Source organism: Pezoporus occidentalis, unplaced genomic scaffold, assembly GCF_034315485.1.
Source record: "Pezoporus occidentalis ecotype Australia unplaced genomic scaffold, CSIRO_AGI_Poc_V1 ctg68, whole genome shotgun sequence".
NCBI classification, from domain to species: domain Eukaryota; kingdom Metazoa; phylum Chordata; class Aves; order Psittaciformes; family Psittacidae; genus Pezoporus; species Pezoporus occidentalis.
The window spans coordinates 3,706,188-3,722,613 of NW_026916030.1; the positions used below are offsets into that span (position 1 = coordinate 3,706,188).

General features: G+C 51.5%; 1 protein-coding gene and 1 long non-coding RNA gene across 14 annotated transcripts in view; both read left to right on the forward strand.

Moving 5' to 3' along the window:
• The first annotated feature begins 862 nt into the window (after positions 1-862).
• LOC134175355 (uncharacterized) lies at positions 863-3,238 on the forward strand. The gene is made up of 2 exons (XR_009968983.1): positions 863-1,428; positions 2,731-3,238. It is a non-coding gene; the product is annotated as an uncharacterized LOC134175355 (long non-coding RNA).
• Positions 3,239-8,875: 5,637 nt separating this feature from the next.
• MVB12B (multivesicular body subunit 12B) overlaps positions 8,876-16,426 on the forward strand; it is a 65,666-nt gene continuing 58,115 nt past the window's right edge. For 2 of the 13 annotated variants that reach the window (XM_062641188.1, XM_062641202.1), the window contains exons 1-2: positions 9,277-9,422; positions 15,628-15,750. In XM_062641188.1, coding sequence (XP_062497172.1) covers positions 9,360-9,422; positions 15,628-15,750 — 186 coding nt within the window. In that variant the 5' untranslated portion in view covers positions 9,277-9,359. Of the gene's footprint in view, positions 9,030-9,265; positions 9,423-9,606; positions 11,645-14,428; positions 14,576-14,605; positions 14,911-15,627; positions 15,751-16,426 lie in introns of those variants that run through there. The other 11 variants (XM_062641194.1, XM_062641193.1, XM_062641195.1 and 8 more) reach the window with 11 other exon arrangements.

Genomic DNA, 16,426 nt, shown 5'->3' on the forward strand with positions numbered 1-16,426 from the left:
TATTTACAATATGAATATTTCAGCGAATTTGACATTTTGGAGACTTCTGTCTCCCAGGTTTAGTGATGACGAGTATGTGGGTCAGGAGTGCTGCAGGTTCACAAGCAGCATCCTGTCAATAATTTAATGCTCCGAGTGCTAAGCAGCGCTAGCAGGACGCACGCCGGCACTGCAGGGTTTGTTGGCTCATTGAGCCAACACAGCTCTGAAGCAACATAAAAACAGTTTTTGATCTCTTGCTGCTGGCCTCTGCCTGAAAAGCATAAAGCAGGAGGCAACCCTGTGGCAGCTATTCTACTAATGTCACCGTAATATGGATGCTGTTTTACTGTCACTTCCAAGATGGAAACAGCAATACACAGGGCCAGATAGGACAAGGCATTTCTCAGCCTATTCCCCTGCTGTCCAGATACGTGATTGTGCAGGCTTCCAGCCACACAAACTCTCCCCCAGTTGCTGCCCAGACCTGACTGGAGCACAATGGGATTCCCATCTGCAGGGGCATCCCGAGGACTTCAGGAGGTTTAATCTCTGATTAGTTTAGGTGTTTTTTATCAACATAAGGTCAGAATCTCCAGTCACTGTGCCACTGGAAAGGGCAGGCAGGGTGCCCTGAGCATGGCAAGAACTGGGGTTCCTTCAGTGGGCTGTCACAGCAACACCCAACCTCCTCTGTCCCTCTGAGAACAGGCACAAGTCATCACACCTATGGGAAATGTCAGCATTTCCTGGAACGCTCCACCCAGAGCCTAGGGCACTAATTGTCCTAATGGCTGTGATGAGCCCCATCTGGGTCAAGCACCCACGGAGCCCATTTAAGCTCAGCTCTTGGGTACTTAGCTCTTGCCTGAGCTGTGCTGGAGCAGACTTAGGCCTCACAGACTCTGTGGATCCAGCCCCTAACTGGCTTGGCTTTGGCCCTGCATTGTCCCCATGGACATGATCTGACCTGTGGGTCAGCTTCCCAGCTTGGCCTGTCTCATCCCATGGACTTTCCAGATGGTTGGATGAGGACCTGACCCTGGCCATGGCAATCCCTGCCTGCCTCCTCTCTGGTATCTATGGGGGTCCCTGCCCCACTGCCTCAGCAGGGCCCCAGCATCTCTGTGTGTGCACGTGCTTGCCCAAGCACTTACTGCCCTGCTGCTACCCTGGGGTACAGGGACCTGCTCCCAACCCGAGCTCTGAGAAGATGCTTGTTGGTGCCTGTTGGCTGGCACAGCGCCAAGGCTGATGCATGGGCTCTTCCCCTCCTTGGCGGGCAGAGTAGCACCGACAGGAGAAACAGAACAGCCAAGAAATGAAATACAGGGTAAGTTACTGCAGTAAATCCCATGGTTACCTAAGAGACAGAGGCAGCAGAGCGTCCTGCAGCACGGTCTTTGACAGAGAAAGAAGAAACTGAACAGGTCTTCCTGTTAAACTCAGGTGAGGTTTTTTTCCTCTCTTCTAAAACATTGTTCTTAAAATATTTACACTAAAAAAATGCACCACTTTCCATATGAAAGCTGTGCTTGGCACAAGCATCCTCTCAGCTAGAAAGGAGCTGGAAGAGCCCTTCTCTTTCCAATGTCAGCTCGTCATTGTGTTGTTGATGCACATTATACACCCTGAAAGCAAAGCTGCTCTGGCTTTGCATTGAGCCTCCCTTTGGTTAGCAAGAAAAGGATGATTTCGGCAGCAGGGGAGCGGTCCTGCTTCAGAAGTGTCTGTGCTCTCAGGATGTGCTTTGAGGGATCCACAGGCCTGTAATTCTGGAACAAAACCCTCAAAACTTACGTGGGAGTAAATGCAAAGCTGGAAAGAAAGCAAAGTGGGATGTCAAATTATGCATTCAAAGACTGGCTTCTCATTAGTGATGCTGGGTGATCTGTAGATTCTCCCATCACATGATACCCATCCTCCTGTACTTCCCAACATTGCAGAAATCCTTCTGAGGGAGCTGCATGATGTGTTTCATTTTGTTTTATCTGCCCCTTTGCAAGGATCAAGTGTGTTTTTCTCAAGGGATCCTATAGATGTGATGCTTCTGGTACTGGTAAAGTTGGGAGGATGTTAAGCAGGTGCTGAGTGTGCAGTCTCTTCCCTGCAATAACTGTAGCTGCCTGCACAGGAGGCTTTGCCTGTGGTTGCACTGTGGTGCTTGGAACCTCCTGGAAGAGTCAGGGCTTCTGCTTCCACTGCTGGTCATGGTGGGTTTAGGTTTTAACATGAAGACCCCATTTCTGGTCCTGGGCCTCAGCTGTGTAATTCATCAGGGTGCTGTGATGCCCTTGGGGAGGTGACCTTGTGTCTGGGGACAGCCTGGCGAGGCTCCCGCTGTTCCTGCTGGCTCTTCATTAAGGATATTTGGATTGCAATTTTTCTGATCTCCCAGTGATGCTGTAATTGTCCAGTTATGACTGGCTTTGGCACCGTTATCCACACTGAGTCCTGTTAGACGGATGGGAAACTCGCTGGGGTGCTAATGTGCACAAGCTGCAGTAGCCAAGGAGCCAAGCAACAGTGTCTAATGCTGCCAGCTGGCCTGGGAATTGCAAAGAAGGGAGCCGACGTGCTCTTATCAGAGGGAATAGAGCCCTTGGTATTACCTGATGCTGCTATGGTCCTGCACACACTGTGATGGTGGGAAGCAGGGCAGGGAGGATGACTTGGGGCTGAAATGGGGGCATTAATCCTCTGGCTGCAGCAGTTAAACCACTATGTTAACTGTTTCCTTTGGTTTAAAAGGAATGAAAGGTGCTGGCTGTGGCCCTGCTTTGGGGAGTTTGAAGACCAGATTTTGGGGATCCAAACGGAGAAGGGACACAGAAAAAGCCTTGCAAAGGCAGCTGAACTGTGACCGACTTCCCATTGCTGCCTGCCAACTGGTCACCGATTAACTCATTCCCTGGCATTCCTCTGGGCAAACACCCAGTCATCTGAATGCTATTTGCTGCCAGAGTGTTCCTCTGGCAGCAGCTTTGCAGCCCTGACAGACACCATGGATTTTTCCCTGCACGTATCCGTAGGGAATGTCTTGGCACAGCAGCAAGCAGTGTGCCGGCCCAGGCCTGGGGCAGCACTGGGGGATGGCACTGGGACAGTGCCCACCCTGAAAGCAAGGCAAGCAGTAGCATTTCATCAGAGGAGATTTGCAAAGAAAACATTATTTCCTCAAATGTGTTCATCATTCAAAATTATTCAAGCAAAGGTTTCCATCTCGCTGTGGCTATTATTCATAATATGGGAATCTGGATGTGTGGCTCTCCTTGGTAATTAAGCTGCATGGAGGTTTTTTCTGCCCTCCATTTGGGTGGAACAGCAGCTGTACCTCAACCCTGGGATTGTCTCTGTGGAACAAATAGGGCTGGTCCTGGCTGCAGGGCCTTGAAACAGGGATCGTGAATTCAGACTTGTGCTGTTAAATGGTGCTGACATCCTGTGCACCTCAGGGCAGTGGCTCCCTGTGACTCAGGCAAGTGATGGGTGCTTTGGGCCCTGGTTTCCTTGTCCTGGGAGGGGGGCTGGTGAAAGTCCCTCCTCCTTGACCACCTCCTCAGTTGAGCAATTCCTTGAACCCCTTTAGGAGGAGCAAGCTAAATGCCTGTCCTGATGGGAGCAGTTACTGGGCTCTATGTAAATCACAGTTCTCCCTAGCAGTGTCATATGTACATCATAACTGAAAGGGGGACTAAAATACAAATGTGAGGACTTACTTGTAGTAAATAGGTGTTATTTAATAACAACTGTAAGATAGGAAAGCAAACAGGAAATGAAAAAATAGTGGCTTTTCCAGATCACTTTTTCTGTTCCAGAGTGGATCCCTCAAACAAGAAGCTCGGAGCAATTTTCTGCAGAGGCTATTTTGATAACTTTCCAGGCGTTGCTCACTCATGACCCATGAGTGTAATGCTCCAGGTAGTGAATACACTTGCAAACAACGTTTTCCTAAACACGTGTGGTGGGAATGGAGGAAGCTGGCTGCCAGCCAGAGCCGGTTCCCATGCAAGGTCCTGGAAACACACTTGCGGGCACCAGCAGGATGTTGACCTGTGTAAGTTCCTCCCCTGTTCTGGGGTGTCTGATGATCCCCTTGGGGAGAAGGGTCAGAAAACCAGGACCCTGCTTGCCTCTGTTCAACGCCCACCAGTCTCTGATCCCATCCACTTGTGGTAAGGATGCATCACTCTTGTACCCCACATCTGTGTGGTACCCTGGGAGGGACTTGCCCCAGTGTGTGAGCCTGCCAAAGCTGCGACATGGTGGTGGCTCCACCACTCCAGCTGTGTGCTTCTGACTGCAGCAAGCGCACATGCAGGCTCATTCCTTTGGGGCTGCCATTAAGTCACTGACCCCGCAGACATTCTTCTAATTCAGAAGCTGGTTAAGCATGTGCTTGAGCCTGAGCACTTGCTTTTAGTGCTTCCCTGACCTAGAGCTAAGTGAGGAGCTGATAATACTAAATACAGCTTTGTCCTTTTGTATGCAGGCTCCTGAATGAGCTGCAGCATCTCCTGGGACTCAGAGCTGCAACACAAGCATGAGGGACCATGCATGGGAGTCATAGCTGCAATAGAAGCATGAGGGATTGAGCACTCTGCTGTAGGGCCATCCACACTTGAGGTCCAAGATGGTGCTCCTGGCCCCAGAGCACCTTGTCCACCAGGTAGGACAGAAACACTGATGAGGATGCACAGCTCAACGGGCAGGGCTATTTATTCTCTGTACTGATATCCCAGCTGGAAAAGCTTCCTCTGGGGCAGGCTGGAGCCCAGGGGAATGGGCAGTCCCTGCCTGTTCAAAAGGTCTGGGATCAGTGTGGGGGCCTTGACATGGGGTTTGCTATGATGGGAAATTTATGAACATTTCGTAAATGTGTTTTACAGACAGCTCTAAGTATGTGCTGAGCAATGCTTGTTCTGTCAAGAAACCCTGGTTACAGGGTTATATCCAGGCCACTTAAATATTATGTTCCATAATATAATACATAGTGGGGCTGAGCGTTGCAGCTTTGTGCTGTAAAGAGCCCTGTGTATGCTGCAATCCTGCATTGGCAAGGTAAAAACTTGCCGCTATTATAGAAGTGGAGGTTTAGCCCTGCTGCTGTTGATCTGCAAGGGCAGTGCTGTGCCCCGGGCACTGGGGACTGCTGAGGACACAAGGATGGAGGGTCACAGGGTTTCTGGCAGATCTTGCCTGAGTATTGCTAGAAACAAAACCACACAGAGCCTTCTCAGGGAGCGATGCATATGGGCAGCCACACCTTTTCCACTTAGAGGTACCTAAATTAAGGGAGATACAAGGCCCTTCTCATTCCTTTTAGGAAAGCCAAGTTTAGAACAGGAATATAGAAGGGAAATTGTAGCTGTAAAGAGACATTCTGGTGCACTAAGAGGTAGCTTAACAAAAAGCCAGGCAGTAGCTGAGCCTCCACCTGCAGCAGCTCCAGCATGAAATTAAACTCTGGGCTGATTTTTCTCTAAAGGCAGGCATGGAAAAAATGGTACGTGCAGCAGTATTTCATTGCTACATGAAATGTGGTGACAGAGAGGAATTCCTGCAACATAAAGGGTTTTAAACAAGGACTTGAGCTGACGGTCAGGATGAGGATACAGGATCCTTTGTGGGTTGTCCCCCGGGATCCTATTTGGTGGTGAAGCCTGACCAGTGCTTGCAAGGAGTTCCTGCTCCACACAGAGCTGGGCCAGTGTCCCCTGCACCAGCCCTCAGTGCTGCACACCCCATTCTGGCATCAGTGCAGCACCATCTATGCTGTGCCTTACCAAGTGAGCTGGGAGCAGCGCATCACAGGCTGCACCACAGACTGTGCTTATAGTAAATGAGGAGTCTGCATTTTATTCTGCACTGCGCTGCTCTTCAGAGGTGTTATCTGGGAATGGACAGTTTTTACTGTTACAGGAAGCTTGAAATGTAAAGAGGGTGGTGGGGCTCAACTGCAATCTTTTATCTCAGTCCAGTCTCTCCCCTAGGAGCAGATTTAGCAGCTCCCCTGTGGTATGTGGGAGACACCACGATACTGACTCTGTTTTCTGTTCTGGAGGATGTGAATCCTGGTGTCCAGCTACTCGGCGATGAGGGAGCTGTGTTCATTCAGCCACAGCTCCAGCACTGTGGCCAAGAGTGACTGAAATTCCTCTTATTCAGTGTCCTGAAAACAAGACACTGGCTCAAACTGGACAGTGTGTAAGTGACTGCCAAACTCATAAGAAAATACATGCTCTCAGTAAATAAATGCATTTTGAAGAAGCTTTATGGAAAATATTCAGAGGAAAATGTTATACTTGCAAACACTTACGCTTTTGAGTAACTTTACATTGGTAGATTAACCAACTCCAGTTCAGTTATTCATGTATCTAATACCAAGTGCACAAGTATTTGCTGATTCAGAGCCTGTGCTTATGCTCTGTGAACGATGATGATGGTGCCTTTCCCCAGCCTCTGAACTCTGACAAGGTTTAAAGGTCTCTGCAGGCAGAAGGGCTGGGAGTTTGCCCTGAGCTGTGCAAGTCTATGAAGCTTTCTCAAGCAGCTTCTCGGAGGGTAAAACTGGAGCAGCAGCTAAACTGTGCTGGCAAGTGACTGTCTCCTTGGAAAAAGTGTTATTACAGATCATGCCACAGACATGTTGGGATATATGTTTGCAGTGAATCTTAGAATATTTGGTGGATACTAAGCAGCAATTAGAGTCTTCCTTTGGAATCAATTCATTTCCTACTGCCATGGTAGCAGGGAGGATCTTATTGAAACTCTAGGATTTTTAATATTATTACACTAAAGACTCTCTCAGTATCAGCATCTCCGTGGGGGAGCATTAGCACACTGTAATGTGTAACACCATCTCCAGTTCAGGAAATCTTGTTGTATTTCTAATAGGGCATGTGGGGCATATATTATGTATGGGACATATATTTCTCATTTCCACCAGGCATCATCCTTCCTTCTCTCTAAATTACTCTCCAAATAATAAAAAAAAAAGCATTGTATTCCTTATTGCTCAAAATACATATTTTTTTTTTAATCTTTAGACCCAGAAGCCACTACCAGCCATCAGGGCTGTATGCGCTAGAAGCCAGAAAGCCTTGGTCGAGTGGTAGGGAACAGAACTGTAGTTAAAAATACCCAGTTATCACCATGGCTCAACAAGCACCAGTCTAAAATGGTTTACTGGAGAGAACCACCAGCCAGAACAGGTTTGGCCTCAACCCAGAGCTGCATCCAGGACTAAACGGGATACCAAGATCCTGCTGCTGCAGGACACTTTGCTTTATGGACAGGAGTACAAAACCACTAATGTGCCTGTTGCTCTCCAGGCAAGCCTCTCAAATACACACTAATCAAAGCTTATAGTGTTTCTCTTGGTAGTAAGTCTAACCACACCAGAATGAAGAGCAAGGAGCTGGAACAACAGAAGGGCTGCTTGTTCAACCGCTCCTCTCAGCTCAGCCTGGCTAAAGGGAGGTAGATAGAGAGTCCAGCTAAGGTGGAAGAAGTAAACAGTCATCCTGGTAGGAAAAGAACAGGTTGAAGAGAGCTCCTCAAACGATGAGCAAATCTGAACAAAAAGATATGGGAGAGGGTGAGGAAATCAGTGAGTTAGTGGTGTAAAGGCAGAATATCAGGAAAGGAATCACCCTGTAACCACAAAGACGGATGCTCCATTAAATGTACCTTCAGGTGGCACCTGATTTTGTTAGGGCAAAAGAGGACAACTGGGAGGAAATTTGGGTGACATCTGAGTGAGATCTTTCTCATCTTATAAATCAGAGGCCACATTTCCAGCACAGAGGAAAATGTGGCTCTGAGCAGGCAGCATATCAAGGAACACAGAGGAAACCAGCTCCAGAAGGGACCTAGGAGACTGTCTTGCCTGGTCCCTGCCCCGAGGGGATGTCAGATAAGTGCTTTCAAGGTGACCAGTGAGATAAAGACTCCCCAAGTTGTTTGACTGTCTTTGCTATACTGAAGTTTTTCACCATATCTTTGCAGGATCTCTTGCTGTACTTCACACCCATCACCTCTTAGTCTGTCAAGGATTGAAGGCTACTGCCCTCCCCTTTAATTTACCTACAAACTAAGGTGTTTTCCTCCCTCCTTTATTTCATTCTTCACCCCAGGATTTTTTTCTTTTTCTTTAGATTACTAGCTCTTTCAGTCCTGCATCAAAGACCATTGGTATCAACCCCTACACCACTCTTGCTGCTTTCCAGCTTATTGCTGATGACCTTCCTTCAGTAAGGTGCTCAAAACCAAACCCAGGGCAGCTGGAGGATTAGTTCCTGTGGTGATGGCAACAGGCCATGCTACTGTTCCACGTTGTGATTTGCATCATCTGCTGATTTAATAAGTACATTCTCAATTTCATCACTGCCATAACCTTCAGCAGAACCAGACCACTGCAGACTTTCAGGTCAGGATGGGTTCTGTGCTGCAAGTGGACCCGGCCAGCCCGGCCAACCCTTGACCTCTCTGTACCATGTATGTTTAGTTTGTTTTTCAGGCCGTGGCAAGAGGAAGTGTCAAACACCTGACTGAAGTCAAGGCAGCTCCCAAAACTGCTTATCCCCCAACCCCAGGGACTGTGCTCTCAAGAATAAAACTGGCTTTGTTTGACACAATTCACCCTTCCCCAGTCCACGGCACCTGGTGCTTGTCTCCTACATGCCATTTGTTTCAGAAGGAACGAGGTGCTGTTGGTTAAATTGCAATTATCCAGCTCTTTCCCATCTTCCAGAGGCTCCCGGCTGGGGCGGGCCAAGCACCTGAGCGCTCCCCACCCAGGCGGAGGGCAGCGGGGGAGCCCTTGTCCGCACGGGGGGCGGATTCTTGTGGTCGGCTCCGCTCTCCGAGCCCTGTGCCCCGGCTTGGGCAGAACCGGAGGTGGGCAGAGCTCCGGGGGCCGAGGGGTGGCAGTGGGGCCCCAGGGCCCCGCCGTGGGTGGGGCGGGCGCCTGTGCCGGCCGGCGGGGCCGGTTCCGCGGTAGGCCGGGCCCTCGCCGCGGCAGTGGGAGGCAGCTGCGCGGCCGCACGGTGAGTGCCCCGGGGCCGGGCCGCGGGGGTCGCGGTGCGGGGCGGGCTCTGGGCCCTGCGCGCCGCGGTCCGGTCGCGGGTGGGCGGGAGCCTGCGCGGCGGCGGCAGCAGCGGCGGCGGCGGGGGGAGCCCGGCTGCGCTGTGTTGCGCTGCTGCGGCCCCGGAGCGCCCCGGGCCCCGGCACAACGCGCCCCACCGGGTGAGGCTCCGCGCGGGGCCGGGCCGCGGCCTGCCCGCCGCTCCCCGCCCCGCTCCGCCCGGGCCCGCAGGCCGCTCCCCCGCCGGCGCCGCTCCTCCCGCCGGGCCGCGCCGCGCCGGCTCCGCCGGGCGATGAGGAGCTGCTTCTGCCTGCGACGGGGGAGCCGCGACCCGCCGCCCGCCGCACGGGCAACAGTTAAGTGTCCCCGCACCCGCCGCGGACCCCCGGCGAGGCCCGGCCCGGTGCGGCCGCCCCGCTCGGGGGCCGGGCCCGGTGGATGCTCGGGGGTCCGGCGGGGGCTGCGCGTCTGAGAGGGGGGCCCGGCCCTGCGGGGCACGGCGGCGGGAGCGCTTGCACGGCCGGAGCTCCGGGCGAGGCGGGCGGACCGGGATCCCCGCCCGGCCGGGGCGGGCGCAGGGCCCGGTGTGCGGCCCGGGATGCTCGGTTGCCCGCTGAGGAGGGGCAGGTGGGGGCTCCCCGCGCTCGGGCAGCGGCCTTGCCGGTGCCTGCGTACCGAGTAGACCGAGGCTTCGTTGAGCCCTGGTCGTGTCCTGAGCTCCCCGGTGACCCCATGCAAGACCAAAGCGCTCTGCTGTCGCTGGCAGGGATCAGCGGTGGGGTAAAGCCCTGGTACCTTGACCTCAGGAGTTACTGCAGATGTCATTAGTGACTGGTTGGAGACAATAGCAAACCCCTGTCTTTTGTGTGGTCTTTAGCAGCAAGCGTTTACAGCGTGGGTTTACATGACTACCCATTTTTCTCGCCTGCTCTCATGTTTCTGCTATCTGGAGGTGATAATGTGGGCGCTTCTCTTTACAGCATTGGCCAGAGCAGCAATAACTGGGTTGCCTGTGTTTCATGTACTCACCTCTTGCATTACTGAGACTCCTGAGCTTCCACTGTGGTTTCTGGGAAGGTTCTCAAAGACCTACCAGGCTTCAGTGTTTTCTGTGCTTGGTCATAGTAATGCAAGATGAGGCCTTCAGCTGAAACAAGACAGGCTGGGCCTCAGCAGGTGTTCAGCTGGTTGGGCTGAAACTTAGGTTTCTCCATCTTGTGTTTTATTTTAGCTGCATGAGAACATACTAACATATACCTTAATGCATCGTGGAGCAGGTTGGCAGTGTCATCCCGGTAATTTTTAGCTGAGGTAGCCTTACCCGCTACATTTTCTCATCATGCTGGGATGAAGGCTTAGTTTGAGCTTCTGGAGGTGTGAAATAAAACACACAATGCTTCAGTCTTGGACTGCATGCTGCTCTGACAAAATGAATCCCAGGCCCAAGGGTTATTGTAGCCCCCAGGGACCACACAGCTCATACATGTGCCAAAATAGAAGTAACTGAACTGCATGTTGCTTAAATTTTGATGGGTTGGATGTGTATGGAAGCCTATTTTGGTTTGAAATAGGATGCTCTTCACAGATGTGTGTCCACAGTTAGACGTGCTGTGAAGCAATGCAAGATCTCAGTTTTGCTCATTCCATGACTTAAGTTCCTGTTTCCATCCAGGTCAGTTAAACTGTAGAGTTTGCAGCTGAGACAGGGCAGCTGTCTCGAAGATGGGAGCCTGGGTGCGGGGGTGATTCCAGACATACCTTTATTTGGGGAGAAACATGAAACTGAAATTCTGCCTGCTTGTGCTGGAGGCCCCCAGGGCCCTGAGCCCTTGTCCTGTCATGGTCTCCTGTTTTCTGATTGAAACTGTGTCCTAGTCCATGAACAGAAATAGAAAACTGCCTCGGCTGTGTCCTGTTCCCGGACGCAGTGGGAGGACCGGGCGTGCAGAGGAGAATGGCAGTGTAACTTCGGAGCAACGTGTGTCATGCCAGCAGTACCTACTGCCTTTATAAAGTGATGGAGTGATAGCCCAAGCATGCGAGCGAGGGTTTTAGCAACGTGTCGGTTTTGCTTTGATGGGGTTATTTCCCGCAGGGTGCAGGAACTCAGTGAGGTAGTTGGTAATTTTTTTCCAGTTTTGGCTTAGCTCATACTTTTCTGCCTGTAGGAAGAACAAGTCAGTGTCAAAGTGCAGGGCTTGTAGTAGAAGGAAGAAACAATAAGCCCATTCTCTCCATGTCCCTTGCTATTTAGCTTCAGAACTTGACCCGCTTTGCTGGCAGCGTGATGCTTCTGTAGCAAATACATCATCAGGCCTGATTTGATCATGTACCCACCAGCTCTTGAACTTGCCTAACTTGTTGAAAAGGAATGCCGAGGGGGAAAAATGTTCTACAAACCCAATAATACATTCATTTCTGAAAATGTATTCCTTTGTTATAGATAGCCCGAGCCAAAGCACAGCAGCTCGTGTGGTCAGTCACCTCAGTGGAATATTTGAAACGGACAGTGGAACCAGCAGAAAAGTATGCCTAGGATAAACACATAAAAGCAGAGATGAGCTAGCAAGAAAACGGGTGAGAGCAAGTGAGGACGCAAACAGTCTTGGGAGTGCTGTGAGAAGGGGAGGTCTGTGTGACTGTGGGCATGGGCTGCAGGACAGCACTCTGGGGGGTGATGAGCTGCCCCCAGCTTTGCTGTCTCCAAAAGGTACAAGGCTTGGGGTGCTGAGGCAGCTACAAGGAGCTGTGCTGCCAGTTGGCACAGGGCTTTGTACTGCCAGGGCAGCACGGGCCCTGTGTTACACATCTCCTAGGGAGCAGACACGCTGTGCCTGTTGGAAGTAGGTACTTCACAGAGGGAGGAGTCGGAGTGGAGCACTGGTGAGCATTGTGTGGTGACAGGTTAAACCGAGACCTTGGCTGGGCTGCACACATATGGCTTCCTGACTAAATGTCACTGCCTGATGCATGCACTTCCTCTGCTCTTCTTCCCTGCCTGTACCTGGTAGCCTGCTCTGAAGGCTGTCACCATCTGGGGTTGGGGAATGGCAGGATGAGGGAGTAGGATGGGGACTGTGCCTCATACCTGCAGAGGTTGGGGCTGGTCTGTGTCTGGCCATACCTGGGTTGGTGCCACACAGAGCAAGTGGTGCCCCATACTCTGGGCAGGAAGAGGCAAAGACAATAAAGCAGGGCCTTGGCTGAGGCAGAGGCTCTGAAGGTCTCTCCTACAGCTGGGCATCAAGATCCCCAGTCTTCTGCTTTGTCTCCAGCTTCACAGCATGGCCAGTTCAAGGGGGACAGAAGGCATTTGGGATAAAGCCAGCAGTGTGGTGGCTGCGTGTCAAGCCATATGTTCTCTGCATCTTGTCCTGCAGCCATCCCACTCCACTCTGCTGTGCATTGCTCAGGACTGGTGCTGACAGGATGCACAGTGACTTTCTCTGGTGGAACCATATCCTTTCCCTGCTGGCTTTGTCTGAGTGGCCCTGCAGACTTCTTCCTGCATCAGAGCCTGCATCCGGTTTTCCTTTGCTGGATGTGGCCCTGCAGTTGGGAATCATTTCCAGGGAGCATGCTCCCAACTGGTGGGAAAAATGTTCTAATTGTTTTGGGCTGCTCCCAGAATAACCCCACAGAGCAGAGCGGCACAGGGCCCTTCAGCAGAGCTTGGCTGAGCACAGGATGGACACAGGCCATCTCCTGGTCAGCTGGTTTGAGTTTTCAGCCACCATGATGTTAGTTGGGTGTATAGGTCAAACTTGTGTTGTTTAAAGAGAGCTTCATTAAAATAACAAGCTGTCTAATAGGAGTATTTCTAGAATCCTGCTCCTTAATTTAATCTTTTCTCTCACTGTTTGCTTTTTGGTTCTAAGTTCAAAGGCATGATAGAAAAGAAACCAAACTTTGCAGGCGCCCTGGGGGAGTAGGGCAATGTAACTAATCGTCTGTATGATTGCCCAGCCATAGACTCCCCTCTGACCTGTGCAGAGTTCACAAAAACATTTACCCGAGTGTGCAAACCGATTGCTGCTGCTCCATATCTGTTCCAGATGCATCCTCCATGCCACCCGCACAGCAGGAAGCTGCTGGAGAGCCTTGCTGTGCTGTGGTGGCCAGACACGGGCCCAGCCGTCTTTGAGTGCTGCAGAGCAGGGTGCTCTGCACTGCCTGGAGACCTGGAGGTTTGTTTTGTGTGCACATGCTGTCTGCCTGCCCGTCCTGTCTGGCCACGGGCACAGCCAAGGCCTGAGCATGAGGCAGAAGAGGGTGCCAGGCTCACTGGGCACAGCGGTGGTGGCTGTGGGGAACTCAGCCCTTGCTGAAGTGGGGTGCTGCAGTGGGGTGCTGCTCCAGGCCCTGCACCAGTGCTGCACTGTGTCTTGCCCCACGGCTTCCACCTGCCGGCCTCTCAAGGCAGAAAGCCCCATTCTCCATGCTTGGCCGCTGCCGCTGCCATAGAGAGGCTTTGTGTGAGCCAGCACAAAGTGAGGATTGATGCTAATTTCTCCTCCTCCTGCTGCACCGAGCGGGACTGCAGACGGCCCCCACAAATGTTCCCCTTTCCTCCTGCTGAGGTCAGGGTGCTTTTGGGCTGCAGGTAAAACACCCACCCTGCTCCTGCAGGGGTGCCAGGGACTCCCAGGGCCCCATCCTCAACCTTTCCCAGGCCAGCACTGCTGCAGCTCAGGATCCTACCAGGGAAGTCGGTGTTCAGCAGCATAAGCCCCATCCTTGCCATCACTGCTGTGGAAGAGGAGGGAGTACCGGATGCTCTGTGCATGCCTGAGCTCTCCCAGGGCTTGAGAGAGGGGGCACAGCCCCCCTGCTTCCCACCCTGAGGTGTCAGTGCCATCCCAGCTGCCCCTGCTTCACTAGCTTCTGCAGAGCAAGCCAGTGCTTGGTCAGGGTGGGTTTGGTGGAGGCTGGAGGAGCAGATCTGCTTCCTTGCCGCCATGCTGGAACCTGCCTTGTGGTGTTCTTAGTGTGCTGGGGAATATCGTCACTTACCTGGATTTCAGTTCAAAATGGCTTAAGAGAAGCTCCTATCAGCATTCATTATCTCCCAGCTCCTCCCAATGTGTAATAACAAGTCATCACATTACTGAGAGTGACTTGGAAAAGGTTCAGAAAATGTGTGTCTGTGTGAAGAACAGATTGTAAGTTCTTTGTCAAGTTCACATTATGTTTGCTCGGTGCTTCACGTTTTAGGCAGTGGGTTCTGGATTTGCAAGGCATCTGGATGAGCTGGTGGAGCAGCACAGGCAGAGCTTTCCACTGGGTTTGGTTCATCAGCAATAGTGTTTTGCCATTACCAGTTCCTAGCTTCTGTTTTGGACTCCTCAGGTAGTCTGGCTGTTCGTGTGACATTATTATTATTTACCTAGGGCCCAGACTTGATCTTTCTTATTGCCTGCAGCACGATGTTTGTTCTGACTGGGCACTGTGAAGTGTAAACCCAGGTCCCACTGGCACCAGCACTCACCTCTGCCTTTTCTAGAAGCAGTAAGTAACCAGCTGTCTACATGGCCTCGAAATGCTGGGGTTTAATTGCTCTGAGGAGGGAATTGAATTAGGTAGCTCTGGTTCACGGCTTGTCTGGCTGCCCAGCAGTGACGCTTGTTTACACAAAACACTGCCCTTTTATCTTGGGGTTCCCGGGGGGGGTGGTGGTTTCCTGGGGCATTCCTGCCTGAAAGCTGGAGAAGACTTGCCCTGACTGGCTGCCTCTGCAGGAGACCACGTGCTGAGGCAGTGGCACCTTTCCCCACCCTCCTCAACAAGTTTTAGCAGCTCTCTTGTCTTCTCCTGCTTCCTGCAACAGCATCTCTCCAGAATCGGTTGGTCTTACCTGCTTCTATCCCCTGTTGCGTATCTCCTTCCTGTGAAGTACTTGGTGATGTGTCCCTTCTCCTGGAAGATGCTCAGGCCTCTTCAAGGCCTCTTTCTGCTTTGCATCAGACCACCCCGTGCTGCTTCATCTGTGTTCCCTGGTGTTGAGGCTCTCTGCAGCAAGTGCAGTTCTGCGTACAGCGCCAGATACATCTGTGCTGCTACATTATAATGGTCTGGTTCAGGAGGGTGCGTGGGATTGAAGACTTGTGGGGGAACCCCCAGTGTGTGTAACACGTGTAGTGGATGGGGACCCTCCCAATCAAGCCATTAGGAGCAGATTTCTTGCTGCTTGAAATAGCAGAGCTGCTTCATCTGGGATGAAATTTGCCCTCTGTTTGGAAGGGAAGGGAATGAGCTCGGGTTTTCCCATCATTGCTAGATGGAGACCAGCCCATGCTAAGCATCCTGGAAGCAACAAAATTGATCTCAGAAGAGGCTGCAGGCCCAAATTCCAAACCTATTGGGCATTGCACAAATGTACCCTCTTATCAAAAGCAAATGAAAGTGCAGAAGGTGTGTCTGGCCTAATCCCTTGTTTAACTTGGCAGTCTGTGGTGTGTCAGCACAGGCACTGTGGCATGCATGCAGGCTCTCTTGGTGCTCTCTGTCTTCTGCTGGGGTGTTCTGATGAGCAGCCCTTTAATTCTCCTCCTTTCTTTCAGGATCAGTCCATAATGCCTGAAGTGCGAGACCTCTCCGATGCCTTGCCCGACTTGCCGATGGATCCCATCACCGGTGTTGGTGTGGTTGCATCCCGGAACCGAGCACCTACAGATTATGATGTAGTAAGTAGAGCTGTTTCAGCTGCCATTGCTAATACTTTGGCTCTACATTAATGAGGCTTTACTTTGCTGGGATCAGCATCTCTTCCAGAGAGAGCTTGCCTTCAGATGTGTCCTTTAAGAAGTAATTTGAGGTCCAGCTGCCCACCTCTCAGCCCACAGCACTTAGTGCTTTCCCTTGGTGGAGGTTTGTGGGTGCAATCGTGCTACTTCATCTGTGCCACTCCAGAGGAGCATAATTACCTGGAGGATGGGTTTTCAGAAACAGCTGGCCACTGTGGCATGCAAATTTAATAATCCTAGTAACATTCATCCTGAAGGAGTCTTAAGTATTGCACAAATTATATCTCTGGGTAAATGGATCCCACATCAGCTGTTTAATCCCACATATCAGCACTGCACAATGATGATGAGAAGCTCCAGAATGGGAAGCAAAGAGTTTCACATCCAGCTGAAATTGCAGGGATAATTTTGATGGACAGAATGCAAACCTCTAAACTAAGTTTTGGCAGGATGTTGGGCAGCAGGAAAAGGCAGCTGGATACAGCAGAGATGAGTATGTGAATGCATAAAGGGAGGTCACGTTTAACAGCTGCTTATTCCATGGATTAGTTGCTGTGTAACAAACAGCATGTTTTTCTCCTCATAGATCAGTGTCCCAAGCAGTGAAATACCTTAA